The sequence below is a fragment of the Ochotona curzoniae genome, unplaced genomic scaffold (assembly GCF_017591425.1).
Source record: "Ochotona curzoniae isolate NIBS_2020 unplaced genomic scaffold, NIBS_Ocur_1.0 scaffold_4506, whole genome shotgun sequence".
NCBI classification, from domain to species: domain Eukaryota; kingdom Metazoa; phylum Chordata; class Mammalia; order Lagomorpha; family Ochotonidae; genus Ochotona; species Ochotona curzoniae.
In genome coordinates this window covers 76,215,286-76,236,616 of record NW_024467119.1, presented here as the reverse complement: position 1 = coordinate 76,236,616, position 21,331 = coordinate 76,215,286, and the positions used below count along the sequence as shown (strand labels likewise).

General features: G+C 39.0%; 1 protein-coding gene across 1 annotated transcript in view; it reads left to right on the top strand.

The window, feature by feature from the left end:
* Positions 1 to 21,331, top strand: part of IQCM (IQ motif containing M) — a 300,465-nt gene that overhangs the window by 83,386 nt on the left and 195,748 nt on the right. Inside the window, exons 4-6 of the mRNA XM_040967396.1 lie at positions 3,744 to 3,859; positions 11,263 to 11,271; positions 20,313 to 20,371. Coding sequence (XP_040823330.1) covers positions 3,744 to 3,859; positions 11,263 to 11,271; positions 20,313 to 20,371 — 184 coding nt within the window. The remainder of the gene's footprint in view (positions 1 to 3,743; positions 3,860 to 11,262; positions 11,272 to 20,312; positions 20,372 to 21,331) is intronic.

Below are 21,331 nucleotides of genomic sequence, written 5' to 3'. Positions count from 1 at the left end.
ACACCAGTGCACACGTACACAGGCACATGTTCGTGCACGCTTGGGGTGTATTATTCTATCTACCACCAACACAAACAGGTGGAATTCAGAGTCTTCATTTCCACATGGCACTAATTGTACCAGTGTGCTGCCTTAGTTGCCTACTCCAAAAATTTTTTTTATTATGTTTTTATTGGAAAGTCACATATACAGAGAGGAGGAGAGACAGAGAGGAAGATCTTCCATCCGATGATTCACTCCCCAAGTGAGCGCAACGGCCAATACTATGCCGGTCCGAAGCCAGGAGCCTCTTCCGGGTCTCCCACGCGGGTGCAGGTTCCCAAAGCTTTGGGCCGTCCTCAACTGCTTTCCCAGGCCACAGGCAGGGAGCTGGAAGGGAAGCGGGGCTGCCGGGATCAGAACCGGCGCCCACATGGGATCCTGGGCGTGCAAGGCGAGGACCTTAACCACTTGCGCCACTGTGCCGGGCCCTCCAAAATGTTTTAAAATGATTTATGGATAAGGCAGTGAATGGTGGGCGGTGGAGGGAAGCTGCAGATTGCTCGGGGAACGTGTTGGAGTGGAGGTGGCTGAGGGTATGTTTGACACGGACGGAATGACTTCTGGGGGTCTTCCACGGGCAGAGCCATTGCACTCTCAGATAGGTAAAGGAGTTGAGACCGAATGGTTTAGCGAGGGAGTACCAGGGAGTACCTGGGTCGGGTCAAGGCACCCACCCGTGGGGGAGGTCTGTGAAGGACTAGGTAGAATCACCTGCCAGTACATGCACAAGCTGGGGCTGGAAGGCATGTCTGGTTGGGCTAGACTGCAGTACCTGTCTGCAAGTGTGGGAACAGTGAGTGGACAAAACCAAGCTGGACTTCAGCACCCACTGGAATGCAAAAGAACTGGATTAGGGGTAGGATTCTGTAGGGGGTTTGTGGGCTCACCTCTTTGGGACCACAGCACCTTCCCATTTGTGCAAGAGCTGGGGTTGGTAATTGTTAGAGCTAGGCTGGACCACAGAACTAACGTGACAGGAACTCACCTGACACTCAGGGGAGCCAGGGCTGGGAGGAAGCCTTCCTGGGCCACATGCAAAGGCTGGGACTGAATTGACAGACCATGCTAAGCAGGGTTGTGGCACCTGCTGGCACTCGTGAAATGCAGGGCTGCCAGCAGGCCTGGGAGGAGAACTTAGGGAACTCTCTTACTACGTTACAGCTCCCACTGGGAGCAGTAGAGCTGAGGTGGGCCAGACCAGGCAGGGATACAGCTCTCATCAGAATTTGTGTAGGTAGGATCTGGGAACAGGCCTGGACCAGGCCAGGCTGTAGCATCTGCTGACACACATGAGAGTCAGGACATGGAGAGGGCCATGTGTGGCTGGGTTAAGATGCAAATTCCGCCAGCTTGTGGGTCGGTCATGCCAGACTGGGTCAAAGCACCCACCAATTATGTGTAAGCTCCAGGACTGGGAATGGACCTGGAAGAGGGACTTTGGGACTTTATTGCTAGGCTGCAGCCACCACCTATAAGTGCAAGAGCTGGAAATAAAAGAAAATTGTAAGTATCAAATGCTGCACTGGTCTTTTTTTAAAACTATCAGCATATAGCTTTTGAGGGACCATGGAATGACCTGGAATGTGTTGAATGCTACCTTCTGTGTCTGAGTTTTGAAAAGGGGTTATTATCATAAATCAATATGTGAATGGCTACTTTGAGAATTTCAGTGGAGACCAACTGCTTTCCACCATGAGAAAGTTACAGCTGTGTTTTGTGGTGCAGTGTCCGTATACTTCAGTAAATAATGCATTGTCTCCTTGCCTCCATAAAATATTTGATAATGGTTGGAAAAGGGTTTCGTTGCTTTTGCTTTAATATTGGATTGAACTGTGAAGGGATTAGGGCAGTCCCCGCTTGACTCCTGAGACTTATCCTCATGAGACCAGCATTTATTCCCCAATACCTGTGTAACTAATGATCCAGAAACACAGAGCCAGTGGAAGTAAGGTGTTATTCCCATCCTGGAAGAGTTTATGCCTACCATTTAGAGATTGGAAAGGCCAGCACAGTCACCTTCCTGTAGAACTGCATTGAGGGGGCCAGGTACAATAGCCTAGTGGCTAAAATCCTTACCTTGCGTGTACTGTGATCCCTTGTGGGTCCGGTTTGTGTCATGCTTGTGGCCTGGGAAATCAGTAGAGGGTGGCCCAAAGTCTTGGGACCCTGCACCCACATGGGAGAATCAGAAGAATCTCCTGGCTCCTGGTTTCGGATCAGCTCAGCTCTGGCTGTTATAGCCACTTGGGGAGTGAACCAGTGGATGAAAGACCTTTTTCTCTGTCTCCCCCTTTTCTCTGTAAATTTACTTTTCTAATAAAATGATTTTTTTTAAAGAAGCTCATTAAAGGTGTATCAGGAAGAGTCCTGGGAGTCAGGGAATGTGTTGAATTCATCAGGAACGTTTCATAAAACATGTGAAGGCTTCCACGTGTCTACTGACTCCTGTGTTGTCTTCATAGAGCTTTTTGGACTTGTGCAGGTCCATAAATAAAATATAAAGTGCACGGCTTTTCTCTTACCTTCTCCTCAGACACTGCCAGGTTCACCACAGGCCCTCCGTTACTGCCATTTGCTTCCTTTTGCTCATATTGACTAATGATGGGAAGCCACGTTTTATTATTATGTTGGTCATTTGATGGGAACATATGCGATTTATTCTGTTGGTCATTCTGGAGAATTTACCTTTTGGAGGGAGATCAGAGACTCTTGGCTGAAATAAGATAAATACTTATAAAATTAATAAGTTGTAGGCTGTGTGTGTGTGTGTATATATATTCAGATGTCTCTGAGATGACACTTATCTTTTTATTATCTTATGTTACTCCTTTGCTCCCTCAAGCTTACATTTCTATAAACAGAAATAATGAAATGAGAAAATTAATTTTTTTGAGTCTTCTTTAAATTTACATGAAATTAGCTAGTCCATTGTGGACGCCATTAAGTTGAAGGCTTCAGGAAAAAAAAAATATGTGTGTATGAGTAAGAATTAGAAGGAAATTTGGAAATGTAAAAATAGTTTGATTTATTTGGATGACAATTGAGCTGGCTTTTTCTCTTTTAAAAATAATTAATATTTCTGAGAAATAAATGGACAAATAAATCTCAAAGCTCCCCATCATTTAAAAAGGAAAAGGTTACTGCAAAAATCCCATGTTACAACTGCCACGAAACAGAAGAAATATGTGCATGTATGCTGGCTAACCTTTTGGTCCTCCAACCTGTTCTGCATAAACACTTTTAGTAATTTAATTTATTTTACAGTTTCAAACCTGTTTTCACAATAATTCTGAATTTTATTTTAAAATGCTGAGCTATTAGAAGAGCTCTGCTTTTATTTCTGTAAGTGTTCCTTGCAAATGGGATTTTGCTTTAAGCGGCTTTAAAAGAGGAAGTCAAGGATCTTAAAGAAAATAGAGTGAAGAAGATGAATCCCTTTGTTTTCTGAGGGTCATCCTGTGAGCAGTACAATACAATACAATACAATACAATACTGTGAGCTAACCAGTTAATTGAAGCCTGCCCTTATGAACTGTTATCACTATTTCCCTCCAATTAGGTAACACAGTGTGATTTTAATACAGAGTAGTCAGCTCATATATGGGATTTGCTTTTCCTCTTTGTAATGTTAAGCAATATGATTAACGTATGCTCTTCCTGAATAAGCATTTTTTTTTAACCCATATCAATACTTCCAACAGACAAACCATTCTATGATTGGAGAGGAATTGTTTCGATAAGGTCTGCTTTTTTGCCTCGAGACTCTCTTCGGGTTCATATCCCTGAATCAACTGAAATGTTTCACGATTATCATGCTGTAAGTATTGGTTCAATTGGATGTAGAGTTGAACTACCATTTTTGCCAGAAAAGTATTCGGTTAAATTTGATTGAAAAAATGTGATTTAACTTCAGATTTATTATATTCCTAAGCTATTTCTCCAATGAAATCTATTTTTTTTCTGGAGCTATGCTATTGTCCTTTACTGTATTGTGTAAATCTTGCTCATACCCTTAGACCCAAAATGTGAAAGTGACCAACACATGTTTGTTCCCAATGTCATAGTACTGCAACTATTTTTTATTAATGCATCATAGACTTATCAAAAAATATGATGAGACTATTGGAAAATGAAGATGTTTCCATGAAGCATAATTGAAGAATGAAAAACAAATTCAAGGGCAATTTCATGACCATGCACGTGTGGTATTTCTAATGATGATCTTGTAAACGTGGTGTGGGGACCTGTGACCTGAAAAGTGAAATTAAAATGTGGGTCCATGTGAGAAAGTCCCTATGTAGATAACAGAAGCTCATGGACTCCAGACTTCCTCACCAGTGGTTGGTCTGTGTGTGTGTGTGCTTTTCAGAGAGCCCCTTGGGTTCTTTCTGAGTATGAGTACATCTTGTCCTATCCTGTATTATTATTTTTTCCGGCAGGTCTCCCATCACTTATTATTGTTCTTTTCTTTATTTTTGTATTCACTACCATTAGAATGACTACAGGGTAGATGGATTAAAGATCAGAAATCTACTTTCTCACGGTCTGGAGAGTACAAGTCCAAACTCAATTTGCTTTCCGCAAAAACTTTTCCTTCTCCTTCTCACTGTGTCCCTAGAGAGTACTTCCTCTTTCTGCACACATCCTCGGTCTTCCAGCTCTGCCTCTCTCTATTCCTGTCTCTGTATCTCTCTTTGTCTCTTTTTATAAGCACATTCGTCCTTTTGGATTAGGCCATAACCCTTAGGGCTCTCCTTAAGGGTCCTACCTACTGGAGTAACATTACAACTTCATTCATTACAACTTGTTAATTACGACTTCAGTTCAGATCATAACATCATAACTGAAATCGATCTACAAATGCCTGCTATCTATCAATTGAGTATTTTTAATCCACCATTTAAAATCACACTGAATTTTAAAAATCCATAAGCCAAAAGTTTAAAAATATACCATATGAAGGATTTGTGAGCTTCATTGTGAACCAAACTTACTACCACTAAAACATAACAATTCTCTTTTACAGAGGAAAATTATGTGAATGTTATTATGGACATTTTTTAAATGCAGACAAGGAAATTATTAAGAAGTTTGTATTTCCTGAGATTTTAAGAGTCTGTAAATCCACTGTTCTCAGAATCATGTTCTTATGAATCCTAGTGTATGCCTACATGTTGCCACCGGCTATTGAGATACCTCTTTCTAATGCATTCATATTCTTATGAAAGATGTCCATACAAGGCTGTTTTCATTACCTTCCAGGGAAAGTGAAAGGATTAACCTTCCACTCTAAGCAACTTTAAAGCTTCCTAGTCCTGCTCTATTCTACAATGACAACTTAGACACTAGCCTTAGTTGTGTGAAAAGTAAAAGAAAGACATTAGAATTTATCTCATTAGGAAATGCAGCTGATTAACAGTATACTTGATAATGGAGAATTCTAAATGTAAGCCTGAGTATTTATTCATTGCTGAGAAATTAGGAACATAGAAGATATGTGACTGTTGCTTTGATGTAGTAGGTACTTTGGGATGGTGGCGCTGTCAGAGTGTGCATCCCCAGCTGGGGGCAATGGCAAGTGTTACACTACTAGGGGAAAAGCAGCTAATAGCTGGCAGGCATCCTGGGTCTGGTCAATGCTAAATCTGTGTTAACCATACCAGTGTGTCAGATATGTGTGTGGGTGTGTGTGAGGGGTGCCGAGTCCTTGAACCCTGGGGGGGAGGGGTCTGGTGGGGCCTGGGTCACCTGGCCTGAGTGCTTAAGCCCGCCTGCATGTGTGTGGTGGGTCTGTGAGCCTTGGGGAGTGGGGTTCCAGCAGGGCCCGGATCACCTGCCCTTGGTCCTTTGGCCTACCTGTGTAAATGGGTCCAGGTACATGAGCCCCAGGGTTGATGGGTCCTGTGGGGCCTGGGTCTCTCGCATTGGTCCCAGGGTCTAAGCACTTGGGCTAGCGTTTGCTTTCTTCCCAGGAACATTAGCTGGAAGCTTGATTGGGAGCAGAACAGCAGGGACTCCCCAAGTTGGTAGGCACAGCACCAGGCCCATTTAAACTGTTTGTGGGTGTGTGGTTCAGTGGCATTAAGCACGCTTACACTATAGAGCACTTATCTTCATTCATTTTCAGAACTTTTTGGTCTTCTGAAACAGAAGCTCCATTGTAATTCAATATCAACTCTTGATTTGCCCTACCCCAATTTCCTGGCAGCCAATATCTATTTTCTGTTTTGTACATTGAATTTGACTACTCTGGGTACCTCATGTAAGCAGATTTGTAGAGCATTCATTCTTTCTATGATTAGCTCATGTCATTTAGCCTATTGCCTTACATGCTCATCCGTATTGTATTGTTAGTCATTTCTTTCTTGATTCAGGTTGAATACTATTCAGCTGTGTACATTTTGTGTGACCATTGTACATCCGTGGTCATCTGGGTTGTGTCACTTTTTGGGTGTTTGAATAATAACGAAATGTACGTGAACGTATAAATTCAGTTTGAACCTCTGCTTTTAATTCTCCACCCAGAAGTGGAGTTCCTACTTTGTGTTAGATTTCTGTTTATTATTTTTTAGGACTCAGTGTACCATTTTTCATAGGAGCTGTACCATTTTACATTCTCCCTAACGATGCAAGAGGGTCCTAGTTTTCCTATATCTTCTCCCCAAAACTTTTCTGATGTATTTTCTGATGTCTACATCCTGATGGTTGTAAAATAAGTCATCTCGATGTGAAGATGTCTAGTCAGTTCAGAACACAAATAGTAAACTGGGAAACCCGAGAATGAAGGAACCTGCATTGTAAAAGATCAGTGGAGATGAGGGCTGAGGAAACCTGCTTTATTTTATTTTATTGGAGGAGCTAGGTATATAAAATATTCTGCTTCAAAATGTATTTCATGGCTGTGGTACTTCACACAAACTTAATTTGCTCAAATAGGAAACTCACTGTGGATATAGTTTCTTTAGGTTAAGAAAATAATCCTTTTCATCTGGTAGTATTTTAAAATATATTCTGTATTCTTATTTTGTCTTCTAATTAAATTATTGTTTAATAAAGCTACATAGGTTTTGGTATTTAGTCTTTCATTTCTGCCACCACATATTTATTCTATTAGAAATCCCAATTATTGAAGCAATGACACGAGGATCCTGACATTCTTTACATAATTAAAAAAAAAAAAAGAAACACTGCCTACAGAAGAAGCAATTATTGATGTTACTTTTTACGGTTCCTAAAAGAGAGGTCTTTCTAGCCTTCATTATCTTGAAGAATAATATTTATCTAAGGTAGAACCTGTGGGTATAACTCTTCAAATAAAATAAAATAAATATGTAGTATTACATCGCATTTTTTACAGTGCATTGGAAAGACCACCATCTCCAACCTGTTGCTGTAATTTCACATCATAACTGATTTCTAAGAGTTCTGCTAACTTCATGATACTGTCTGAGCAGTCTTGGAACAAATCCTAAGCGGAATGAAGTAATGATGAAAAAAAAGAATCAGTTCTTTTCAAACTTCTGAGATGTAAAAAGGAACGTACTTCTCCATAGTGCTCTGAAAAATAGGATAAAAACAAATATTGAATGGGATGTGTAACTTCTGGTTGATATCTGTTAACAGAAAACAGTGAAATAACTTGGGTATTGCTTGTCAGTAAGGTACAAAAATGAGGCAAAAGTGAGGTAAGATGAGCAGTTGGTTTCTTGTGCAGTGGCCCTGTGAGTCATGAAGGCTTGAAAACAAGGGCATCATACTTATTTGTTGATGGAGTGAGAAGAGGGTACCAGAGTCCAGGAGAAAGTACTCCAGCAGCAGAGAGAGCCCCTGTGGTTGGCCACGGTGTGGCAAAGCTTGTCCCACCATGGGAGCTGTGCGGGGATGTGCCATCCCCAAGTGCTGCGTGGGCCTCCTTGTTTGCATTGAACAAGGAAGAAGCCCTATGGTCACATTAACTGCTTAACCCTCAGTGAAAAGGATTTGCCTAAATGTAAAGCTTGAAAGTCAAGGATTATGAGAAAATAGAATTTGATCTCATAACCGATTGTATCACATTGATCTTCTTCTTCAAAGAACACATGTCAGCTGTTTGGGTATATAACTTCCTGTCTGCATAAGCCTGGACTCCCTGAACACGAGTGGGAAGAAGATGAGGCACTGGGCACGTATTTAGGTATACATGCAGCTTCATTTCTTAAAGAATGACAGACATCCTTTGCTTTATAGAAACTACATTTTAGAGATCCAAAAGAATTTCAAATATAAATTAATTCTTTGTATTAGATTATTTTTGAATTTAAGATAGATTGACTGGATTTTAACATAGGGAATTTATTGTTTTTTTCTTTGGGGAATATTTTTGAGCTGTTTGGGTAAAAATGAATTGTGTAATAATCTACAAGTAGTGCATGCCTTTAACTTAGAAACTTCAACAAGTTTTTTTTTTTTATAACTCATACAAGGTATACTGTCAGATTCAGAATAATTGCTTGAAGCAGTCTATTAATTAGATTCTCTGCTATTTTTATGACATATCACAAATCACCACAGTTAATAAAGTATGTGTTTATTAAAATAATTTTATATTTTTTGCCATGTTTGAAAAATCTGTGGTAGTCTTAGGCCTAATTACTTCCTGAGGTAACACTGAAATGGTTGAATTTTGAGAGGGGGATTTGTTTACTTATTGGTAGAAAGAGAACATATTTCATATAAAGAACATAGTGATATTTCCTTTTAATTTTTTGTGATAACATACTTTCAGTTTGGTTTATAACCACAAGCCTACTCCTTCACTAAATAGAGTTCAATGAGTAGAAAATAGACCATTAGTCCTCTGGAATATAGAAAAGAACTGTCAACATTCATCAAATTTCAACTTGTCAATTTAACTCAAAAATGCTACTTTTTGTGCTCTCTATATTAACAACTACAAATAAGAGGTATTTATTTTAGGATTGGCTTATTTTAGTCAGTATGATGGTCTTCAGATGCATTAATTTTGCTGCAAAAGATAGGATTTTTCTCTTTCTTGAGACTAGGTAGTTTTCCAACATGCACGCATGTTTGTATATGCATGTTTATCGTAGCATAGTTGTAAGCACATATATAAATATATATTTCATATTGCTTTGGTAAATTCTCAAGGGTGGATAGCTGAATAACATAAAAGATCGATTTCCAGATTTCTGAACAAATGTCTTCTATAATGACTTAATGATGGCACCAGTTTGCATTCCCACCAACAATGTGTTAGGGTGCCCTTTTCTCTGCTTTTTTTTTTTTAATTGTATGGTAGCCATTGTAACTTCAGGTAGACACTCCTGAAGGTAGAACTTTATTGTGGTTTTTATTTACATTTTCCTGATGGCTAATGATGCTGAACACATTTTCATGTGTCTGTTGGCCATTTGTCTTTCATCTTTTCCTGTATGCTCATGTATTTAGCCTATGTTTTGAATGGTTCTTTATTTTGTTGTTGCGGAGTTTCTTGAATTTATATATTGATCCTTTATCAACTATGTAGCTTGAAAATATTTTCTCCCATTCTATAGGTTGCCTCTTTGCCTTTTGCTCCCTTTGCTGTACAGAAGCCTCTTAGCTTCATGGAATTCAATTTGTCTATTTCTGCTTTTGTTACCTGTGACTGTGGTGTCTTATCTGAGAAGTCGTTGCCTAGCGTGACATTTTACTGTGCTTGCCTTACTTTCTTCTAGAAATCTGATGGCTTGAAGTCTTAGGTTTTGATCCTTGAGCCACTGAGAATTGATTTTTATATGCAGCATAAGGAAGGGGTCTCTGATACTTTTTTAAACTGGCTATTCGATTTTTCCCAACACCATTTGTTGAAGAGATGGTCCCTTTTCCAGGCAGTGGTTTTAGATTTTGAAATTTTAGTTGGTTGTAAATGTGTGGGTTAATTTCTGGGTTTCTAATCTGTCTCATTGTTCCACATGTCCATGTGTTAGTACCAGCATGTTTTTGTTTTAACTGCTCTCTAAATCTTTAAATCCAGTCTTTTGGTGCCTCCAGCTTTATTTTTATTGCTTCAGACTGCTTTAGAGATTTAGAGTCTTGTGTTTCCATATACATTTTAGGGTCATTTTTTTCCAAGATCTGAGAATGTCCTTGGTATTTTCAGTGGAATCATAAGGACTCTGTGAATTGCTTTTCATGCTGTTGACATTTTCATATTAATTATTTCAGTAAACATGGAAGGCTGTCCATTTTTTGATGTATTGTTTCTTTCCTAAGCATTTTGTAATTTCCATTGTAGAAATCTTTCACATGCTTGCTTAAATTTTTCCCCCATTATTTAAATTCTTTTATAGCTATTGTGACTGGGTTGATCATACAAGTTCTTTTTCAGCCATGGAATTGTTTGTGTATACGATACTATTGATTTTTGTGTGTTTATTTTATATCCTCCAAACTCCCGCTATGAGTTCCAGTAACTCTTAGTATAGTCTTTTCGTTACTTTGTCAATAGGATCAGGTCATCTGCAAACAGTGACTCCTTCCTTTCCAGTTGGTACAACCTTGACTTATTTTTTCTAGTCAAATTCCTCTAGTCCAAATATCCAGACCTATTTTGAAGAATGGGCATCCTTATCTGGTTCCTGATCTTAGTGGAAAACGCTTCCAGCTTTTCCTCACTCAGTATGATGCAGAATGCAGGTTTGTCAGATATTGCCTTGATTTTATTGAGATGTTTCTTGCATACTCAGTTTGCCTAAGACTTTTTTTAATCATGAAAATAAGCTGTGTTTTTATCAAATATTATCTCTGCATCTTTTGAAATAGTCATTTGGTTTTTATTCTTCAAATTGCTGATGTGATATTTCAGGCTTATTGATGTGTTTCTATTGAATCATTTCTGCATCCCATAGATAAATCCTTTTTGGTCTTTGCGGCTGTTCTTTTTGATGTATTGCTGGGATCTTATTTGTTGTGTCTTTATGTCAGACTTTGAAAATAAGGTCTCAGAAGGAGTTTGGCAGATTTCCCTCATTTTTGAATTGATTTCCCTCAGTTTTAAGAAAAAAAAAAGGGATTTGTTCATTCTTACATGTTTAGTAGAATCCAGCAGCGAAGCATCCAGCGCTGGGCTTGCCTATGTTGGAAGAGCCTTCATTACTATTCTAACTCTGACTCACTTATTGGCTTATTCAGGTTTTTTGTGTTTTTATGCCTCAGTTCGAGGAAATTGAATTTATCCAGAGATCTTTCGTTTTTGTGAGATTTTATGATTAGTTGGCATATAGTTGTTTTTAGTAACTCTTTTTAAAAAAGATTTATTTACTTTTATTTGAAGGACAGATTTAGAGAAAGAGAGATAGAGAAAAAGATCTTCCATCATCTGGCTACTCCCCAAATGGCTGCAATGGCGTGAGCTGAGAGGATCTGAAGCCAGGAACCAGCAGCTTTCCTCTGAGGCTTGCAAGTGGGTGTCAAAGACCCAGACATCCCCTGCTGCTTATCCAGTCCACACACAGGGAGCTGGATGGGAAGTGGAGCAGCTGGGACACACACAAATTGGTGCCTATTTGGGATGCTGGCATTTGCAGGTGGAGGATTAGCCTGTTGAGCCATGGAGCCAATCCCTGTAGTAATTCGTAATGATTCTTTTTTATTTCAGTGATCTCTATGGTAACATCTTTTTTATATCTGATATTGTCAATTTTATCTTTTCTCCACCCTTTTTGTTTTTGCTAGATGACCAGTTGCTTACCAGTTTTGTTTATTTTTTCAAAAACCCAGCTTTTTATTTCACCGCTCCTTTGTATGGATTTTGAAATTGTAATTGTTACTTTTTTCTCTAACTTTTTTATTATAGTTTTCTGCTTACTAATTTGAGGTTTGGTTTTTGTTTTTCTTGGTCTTTGAGATGAATTGACTGATCATTTATTTGATGCCTTCCCAATTTTCTTAATGTAAGCACTAATTGCTCTAAACTTTCCTTGTAATGCGCTTTTGTTATATCCCATCAATTTTGATTAGTTGTATTGCAATCCTCATTTAGTTCTAGGAAAAAACCTTAATATATGCATCACATTTTATTTGAATAGATTTTAATTGGGTTTCTATTTTTGAAAGTCATAATTCTTCTCTACTCTAAAAGGCATTCTGAAATATTCTAAAAGGCATACTCTAAAATATTCACCCAGTCCTGATTGACCCTTTGATCTGAGATCATGAGAGAGATAGCAAGGGGTGTTAGGTGCAGATGCATTAGAATGTGACTAGAGTACTTGTAGCAATACAGTCGCCAGCCAAGACACATTCTTTTTTGTGTGTGTGTGATAAATTAGGGTTTGACTGTTAGCAAAATCTGGATGAAAGAATGAAAAGTCGGTTGTAGAAAAAGTTTGAGCAGACACTGGGTTAAGGGAATCAACAGATTGTGTCTGCCCTTGCTAGCTCCTGCTTCTTCTATACTGCCTTCTGGGAAGCTAAGTACACTTGTTCTCTAGTCATAAGGAACATTAACTAAATTTCTTAAAAAGTAATGAGATAGAACAAACTGTAAAAAAGGCAGCCGAAAAAGACAACATCTGTTATTGAACATGTCTCACTTGACTTCCTTTGAATGTTCTTAGGAAAAAATTTATGAACTAAGGAAGTTTTAGTACTAATTAGCTTGTTTTCATCAAACAAAATGCATTCGGCATGGATGCTGAATATGAATGAAAAATTCAGTAGTGATAGCAGACATAGAAATTATCGATACGCTATGGCCACACCCTTTGGATATTAGTGTCATCTTTTAATATTGTATTGATTTAGATTAGCTATAATTTAGTTTCTTAAATGATCACAAGACATCTTTTAAAAATCATTTATCAAATAATGTGGGTGGATCAGGTAAAAGATTTTCTCTTCACTTACTTGCATTTATACTGCTGAGTTGTTAGAATTATTTGGGAAACAGTTTTGTGGTATATGCAGTTGTGTTTAATGGTTGTCTAGGTCCAGAACCTTTACTTGAAATTGTTGAACCTTACAAATATTTAGGAATTAAGAAAAATCTAAACTTTAAAAGTTAATAAGTGGGGCCCGGCCCGGTGGCGCAAGTGGTTAAGTCCTCGCCTTGCACGCCCAGGATCCCATATGGGCGCCGGTTCTAATCCCTGGCAGCCCCGCTTCCCTTCCAGCTCCCTGCCTGTGGCCCGGGAAAGCAGTCGAGGACGGCCCAAAGCTTTGGGAACCTGCACCCACGTGGGAGACCCGGAAGAGGCTCCTGGCTTCGGATCGGCATAGTATCGACCGTTGCGCTCACTTGGGGAGTGAATCATCAGACGGAAGATCTTCCTCTCTGTCTCTCCTCTCTGTATATCCGCCTTTCCAATGAAAAATAATAAAAAAATAAATAAATCTTTAAAAGTTAATAAGTGGATGTCTAATCAAACCTGTAATTTTTTTGTGTAATTATATATCTATATTCCTATGCTTTACTATATATATTTATATATATACTATATATTTTAATAGTATATGCACACTAAATAGTATATAGCTTATATAGTATATATAGTGTAGATAGTATATATATATATATATGGTCTATATACTATATATGTATATATATATATATAGTGTGTGTGTGTGTGTGTGTGTGTGTGTGTGTATAAAGCATAGGAATAGTCCTGTCTAGTGAGTGACTAAGACCATGTTAGGTTTGTGTTGATTGGTTTAGGTTAGATCTTGCCTTCAAAAGTCAGGTAAGTTAAGTTTTGTCATCCATTAGAGGTGTGGTGAATAATTTATTGTTTTGGAGAGCATGTTTTGCACTAAGTGTGTGATAGAAAAATTGCAGGCTTAGATCAACACTAATAGTGATGAAGGCGGATGAGAAATGGAAGGAGATGTGCATCACTGTGTGCCAACCCCACAGGATGGAAACTGGGGTTTATCCTTTCTCTGTTGGCAGGCATTATTGTTTTCTACCATCTTTCGTTGTGAGCATTCTGCTCCCAGCATCCTTTAGCACATCCCCTGAAGTACAGATACGACATCAATATGGCCCTATCTCCTGTTGCAGAAGGGGAGGGTTATTTATATGTTAGAATATTGATCCTGCCTGTTGTTGGTTTGGTGGGTGGAGCCAGGGCAAGAGGTGCTCACTGAAGCATGATGGATCGCCTGGGCCCATGGGCACAGTTGGTCTTCACGAGCCTCTGCCTGCCTGTTGGGGCTGTGGTGGGATGGACGTGCTGACCAGTGGGCATACGTTAAGCTTTACCAGGCAGGGCAAACAGTTTTCCACTCCTGGAGCTGTTTCTGAGAATTTTGTTTCTTCATGTACATGGCAACAGTCGATACAGTGAAAATTTTAACCTTTGCCAATTTGGTGATTTTGAAATTTTAAAAATATTAACTTACATTTTCTTAATTACCAATGAGGCTTATAACTTTTTTTTTTTTTTTTTTTAAAGATTTATTTTTATTATTTTTTATTGGAAAGGCGGATATACAGAGAGGAGAGACAGAGAGGAAGATCTTCCATCCGATGATTCACTCCCCAAGTGAGCCGCAACGGCCGATACTATGCCGATCCGAAGCCAGGAGCCTCTTCCGGGTCTCCCACACGGGTGCAGCGTCCCAAAGCTTTGGGCCGTCCTCAACTGCTTTCCCAGGCCACAGGCAGGGAGCTGGAAGGGAAGCGGGGCTGCCGGGATTAGAACCGGCGCCCATATGGGATCCCGGACGTGCAAGGCGAGGACTTAACCACTTGCGCCACCGCGCCGGGCCCGAGGCTTATAACTTTTTCACGTTTCTGATCAACCATGACATTATCTTTGTGAGCATGACGTAATTTTATGTTTAGAAATCATTGAGGTTCTTTTTTTGCTTTATTTTGTGTTCTTTTCATTATCAGCTGCTTATTTTTCTTGTTGTTTTCTTTTGTTAGCATAATTTTTTCATCTATTCTGTTTTTCTTTACTAGTTTGGAATTTACAGTCTTGTTTTTTAATAAAGTATCAATCTATGTGATTTAGTATGTAAAAGTAACTAAAAGTACCTTTCCTGTCTTCCTGTTCCACACAGAAAGTGTAGATGGCTGACTTAGAGCCAGCGTCACAGACAGCATGTAAATTCATACACAGTCTTCTCTTTTGCTCTTTTGTTCCAGGACAGCTTTTCACGTATTTTATTTATCAAATGCTTCTTTATTTGACTGAAAGGCAGAGCGCTACAGATAGAGAGATCTTTCAACTCTTGATGCAACACCTGCACCTGGACCAGGCTGAAGCCAAGAGTGGAAATCCACTCCAGTTTTCCCACGTGGGTGTCAGGAAATGGCCCTCTCTGCCTCTCACTTTGCACTTGATTATGAAGCTGGATCAGAGCACAGCAAAGACAGAAAGAGAGAATGTGGGCTTCCCTAGCTGCGGGGTGTGTTAGCTAAACGGTGCCAAACACCTACCCCCAGGACAATTTTTAAATTTTGGTTCATGTTCTAACACTGTTACTATTTCACAACCCACAATTTTATGACTACACCAAGGGCCTTCTTATTTGCTCTGTGTTCCAGAGCTTCTGTCACAATTACAGGTCATGTGCAGCTCATCAGAATCCAGGCCGAGGCTCTCAGGAATCCCCTTTGAATCCCTGAGGCAAAAACAGGCTCCAGAATGTTTAGAGCAGGAAATTCAATATTTCTCTTGTGTTTTAATCAGAATGCAATTCCATTATTTTTCCTATCAGCTCAGACATACATTAGGAAATTCTATTTTTTTGTTTTTTTTTTTTAAAGATTTATTTTTATTATTTTTTCATTGGAAAGGCGGATATACAGAGAGGAGAGACAGAGAGGAAGATCTTCCGTCCGATGATTCACTCCCCAAGTGAGCGCAACGGGCCGATACTATGCCGATCCGAAGCCAGGAGACTCTTCCAGGTCTCCCACGTGGGTGCAGGTTCCCAAAGCCTTGGGCTGTCCTCGACTGCTTTCCCAGGCCACAGGCAGGGAGCTGGAAGGGAAGCGGGGCTGCCGGGATTAGAACCCACGCCCATATGGGATCCTGGGCGTGCAAGGCGAGGACCTTTAACCACTTGCGCCACCGCGCCGGGCCCTGTTTATTTTTTTAAAAAGAATTTGTTGTTGTGTTGTACTGTGACTTGTTAGTCTCATAATATTCCTGGGAACAGAAGTTCCCTTATGTATTTTACCAGGCAGATTTTACAGGGACTTATAATAGGGCGCAAACTGCCCCAGTGACTTCTTATCAGCCTTTGCGTTGCCTCCTAAACCCTAAACTGGATTTTAAAAACCCATAAAAGACAAAAATCCTCTTATTTTGATCTTTTTTACAGAGGATAAAAAAAACTTTTATCCAGGGAGAGGTGAATGAGTAGCCTTTACAGGTTCATCTCTCTTTTCCTGATGTGCAAGCCCCATGGCTTCCTGGGTCTGACCAGCCTTAGCTTTGGGATACTTCTTCCTCTGTAAAGCACTGTGAAAATGCTGCACTTGAGTCCACTTCCCAAGATGGGGGCAGGTCCAGCTCCCCGAAGTTGCTTTGGGAACTGAGAGGATTCGCAGGAAGGTCCCTGCTTCCTACAGGTGAGTGTGAGGCATTCAAGCACACCTTCTGTGGGTGAGCATCTTGAGTCCTCCAATTCAATAAGCCGAAGTGATCACCGACTTGTGAACCGGTGTATCTGGTACCCTCCTGTCTGTATATCCACAGGAGTAGACACCTGTCTGTGGAAAGTAGCTCACACTAGAAACAGTAGCAGTGTGAAGAATTTAGCTTTGTTGTGTTTCACAGAAGGCAGGCAGACACTCCTCATACTAGGCCAGCCGGGCAGAAAAAGCTTTGCAGTTTATTTTTTCATATTTTAGGATATAATTTGTAGTTTTATGTGTATGCACTATTAATGACGTTCTTTTCACAGTTACCTATTTTTAAACAAACCTTTCATTTTATGTGGAATGATGTGTTTGTATTTGCTTCTGGAAGGTTTACAATATGTTTGACACTAGGAATCTTTCCTGTTACTTTGAAAACACCCTTAACCACATCATGAGGGGAGGAGGTGGCATAATATTCTAATTTTAGATGACTTTTTATAGTAAACGAGTGTTAGAAATTCATGCTAATAGTAATAAAATAGAAATTTATCTAGGGCTAAGATGCAAAATGAGAGGGTAAATAAAGATCTATAGTTAATCAATGCAAGAAAAGTTTAATTATTTATTGGAGAGGGGTGGAATGAAAGAAGAGAGAGGGAGTGAGGAGGGGAGAGAGAGGGGAGGGGAACTGTATCCCACGTGCTTGGTTTTGTCTTGCCTGTGAACCAAGCATCGGCCTGAACAGAAAAACGAGACCCAACCCATATGAGATTTATTTCTTATTAGAGAGAGAGAGAGATATTACACAGCCAATTTTTTATTATTACACTGTAAGACATCAGTAAGAAGGGAAAATAATCCGGATAATATTCAGAAGGAAGAGAGAGCTGATGATGAGGAGGTGCTTTTCTAGATGTGTCACAGACATGGTCAAGGTCTAAGGGTGGCATCAGTTACACTGTGGGAATCTGAGAAAATACTTGTATATCAGGGAAGGGTCTCCAAAAAGACATTTTAGTAATACCCTTGGGTTATTAGCCAGATTTTGAAAATTTTACCCTGATTGTTTAATAAAAAAGTACAGCTTCAACCAAGTGTTTAGGGTGCTTCACCCCAAATATATTGCCGCAGAGAGTAACATTTTGAAGGAGTTGAAAAAACTACCTTGTAGATGTGGAAAAAGGAAAGATTTTAAGAGAGGATGAAGTTGAAGCATGCAACAGAATGGACTGGAGACCTGAGAATATGAGTACGTGGAATACATCTTGGGGAAAAAAAATCAGATTCCTCAAAGAAGTGATAGTGATTTTATGAAAAGGAGCACGAAAGAGCTAGCTTCTATTTAGATACAAAGAAAAACACAGACTGAAGTTGGGAAGGCACTGAAGTTGTAAGACAGTAAGTGGAAAATCACGAAGCTCATCTTTGGAAGGGAAGTCCCCAGGAATGCTTGCCCGAGAGTGTTTTACTTAGCACCCCTCACGTTCGACACCCATCCTCCTGGAGAAGTCGCTGCTTTAGTTAGTCTGGGAAAGAAGGAAGCAATTAAAAAAAATCCATTTGCAAGTGTAAACAGTAAAATCGTCCAGTGTGCCCTAAGCCAAGCACATTGTTTTATGCAAAAGTGAAGGCTATAAAGATGGAAACTGATTTTATAATCCATTAGGTTTTTTTTTTGTGGCCATGAATATGTATCATGGAACATATTGAGAGCAATATTTAAAATATAGGTCCAGTTTCATGCTTTATTATTACGTTTTGCACATAAATTGTAGAAAATACTGCGTTATTCTTGAGGATGATTGTTTATTTGCAGAAGAATGCATGATCAGGCAATTTTCCAAAAGTAGCCCATATTGAGAGATATTACCATACGTTTTTCAATGTCAGTGTTGTGTTCTAACACAATTGTAGAAGAAAGATAAGCCTTCAAGACTTAAAAAAAATGCCATAAATTAAATTAATGTATGTAACTAAGACTGCATCTGAGAGAGCTCCTGTAGGCTTAACTCTGAAAGAGGGATTTGCGATTTGTTTTACAACATTAAAATAGCTGCTCTTTGTCTTAATAGTAAGTATCTTTTCTTTACATTTTCTTTCACATTTCATCTTTATACCAACCCTTTAGGTTTCCTCCTGAGAGTTTCAATATAAGATATTTTTGGCTTTAGTTTCCCAAACCAGTGTTGAAACCTCAAATATTAAAAGTGAAAACAAACATTTTCCTTGTGGTCTCATGGACACTCCCTATTATCAAACAGCCAAGAGATTTCCCGGTACTGTCTACTTTCAGATTCCAAGGGAACTGACAACCAACAACCCCCAGTCTCTAGCCTTTTCGTCATAGACCAAGATCACTTTAAATTCCATCCGCCTATTTCTTGAAACGTATTTGATGTAAAGTACTTGTCACAAAATAATACAAAATGGCTGTGTCATCTACCAGTGCTTGTCGTGGTTTTGAAAAAGATTCATTTTTTGGAAAGAGTTGAGAGAGAGAGAGATACCTCCCAGGTATCCATTTGATCTTTGAGTCACATCAAATGATCTGAGTGGCAAAGACCCAATCTGAAGTCTTCCAGAATTATTTCCCCAAATTGTTCTGTTCTTGACCAATGTTGTAGAATTGTCTAAAAAAAAAAAAAAACCCACATTAAACTATTATACCTGTTTGTTGGGGTGGTATTGTTGAAGCAAATGCAGTTTTCCTGTCTTTTTTTGAAGTACATATAAGAAAGTGTTTTCACTGGAAATAAGCTGGTTTCTCTTTGAAACACTGTGAATGTTAGAACTGCTATGTGGTGTTACTTGGTATGTCATTTTGCTAGTGCTGCTGTAATGCCACATGGTGAGTGGTTCAAACATTAGCTATCTGTTTTCTCAGAGCTATGGAAGATCAAGGTGACAGGAGACTTGACCTTGAGACCTCACTCCCAGGCTTAAAGATGACCACTTCTCCTTGTGGCCCCAAAAAGCTTTTTTCTTTTTTTCTTACTGTTTCCACTTCCTCTTAGAAAGGCACCGGTCCTTGTGGATTATGATACTACTCTTCCTACATCACTTAAGCTTAATTCCTTTATTAAAGCACTTATCTGTAAATATTGTCACATTGGTGGTTAGAGCTTTAGCATAGATTTGGGGTTTGGGTGGGCAGTTCAGTCTATACTATTTTTGCAGACTGGAGGTTGGGAGCTAAATTTATGTGACATATCATGTAACCTCAGAAAGTATTTGATACAATGTTTCTCATATTTGTTTTTTAACCTGATTTTCTTTTTGTTGTTTGCATGTTTATTCTTGTTCCTTTTCCATGTTTGTATATTCATTCTTGGTACTTATCTTGTCTATATTAATTTTTGTTAGATGCTGTATTTCTGAAAGCTATTAAATTTTTAAAGAATCAATAATTGCTCATGTATAATTGATTTGTAAGGATATTTTCTGAGTGAAATGATTATTGGCAATTGTATTTATACAGGCTGAATCATGGTGAAATTCCAACAATTAGAATTCTATTAATATGTTTGTGTACCCATATGAAATTTAGGTTTTTAATACAGGTTATAACTGAATGTTTCTCTGATAAAATCTCAGAATTTCAATGGAAATAAAAATATGTAGATAACGATGTGGCATTTAACTTTTTCTGCTATATTAACCCTTCTCTCTCTCTCTCTCTCTCTTTTCCTAGAAAGATCTTATGAAAAGAGAGCAAAAGCATATCAAGGCAGAACAAAAGCCACAACCCAGGTATATCATTTATACAAAAGCAGTAAAGTATAAATTGATGTGCTTTCATTCAGTACTGTTACTGTAATTGTTGACTTCAATCTATAGATTTAAGAAGATGCAGGTTGTTGAAAACTGAGATTGTTAATATCTCTTTTAGTGTTGACTACTTGACTCAAGCAAGAATAAGACTGTATTTGTTTCAGGTGTCTTCACTGTGCATGAGTAGCAGCAGGTGAATTTCACTTTGTGATATCTAGGTGAGAGCAATGCACGTGGCACCACAGAGTTCCCTGTGAAGCGTGCCTTTCCGTGGCTCTGCTAGAACTTCTCACATTGCTTTGATGCTTTATGCATTGAATTTGTGGAAGACTTTTGTGAAAAACTATTCGTAGGAGCTAGATTGGGAATTGAATGTAAAGAAGGAATTACACAGAGTGAAGTTTCTGAATTTATGGGTGTGGGTTTCACACTGGTGTTTTCTAATTCGTTAAGCACACATTGATTTCTTAACTTTATATTATGAAGTGGGAAAATATGCAAAAAAATGTGAAGGCAGTGCGTAATTTTGCCACACAGATGGAAACTAGAGGCCATCTGAGTCTTGAAAGAAAGGAAGGGCAAGGGATAATTTAGTTTTTCCTAGGTAATGCAGGTAAAATTGCTACATCCTAGAAAGCATCAAGTGTCGGTGTGAGGTGTCAGAAGACAGAAGTTGGATCTGCGGAAAGTACTGGAAACTGATGAGCCTGTCTCACAAAGAGAGAGCCTCACAGGGCAGAGGGCTGAGACTCCTTGCAGGCCCCTGAACCCGGTATTCATGTAAGAGATTGCAGGGATTCCAAAACTAAGGCAACAACCTGCGTAGTTTTTAATTGATGCGAGTGGCTACATCAAAAGAAAAGATATCATAAATGCTGAAATTTATAGACAAAAGCTTTAAAGCAGCTTTTGTAAAAGCCCCCAGAATTAACTTGTTCC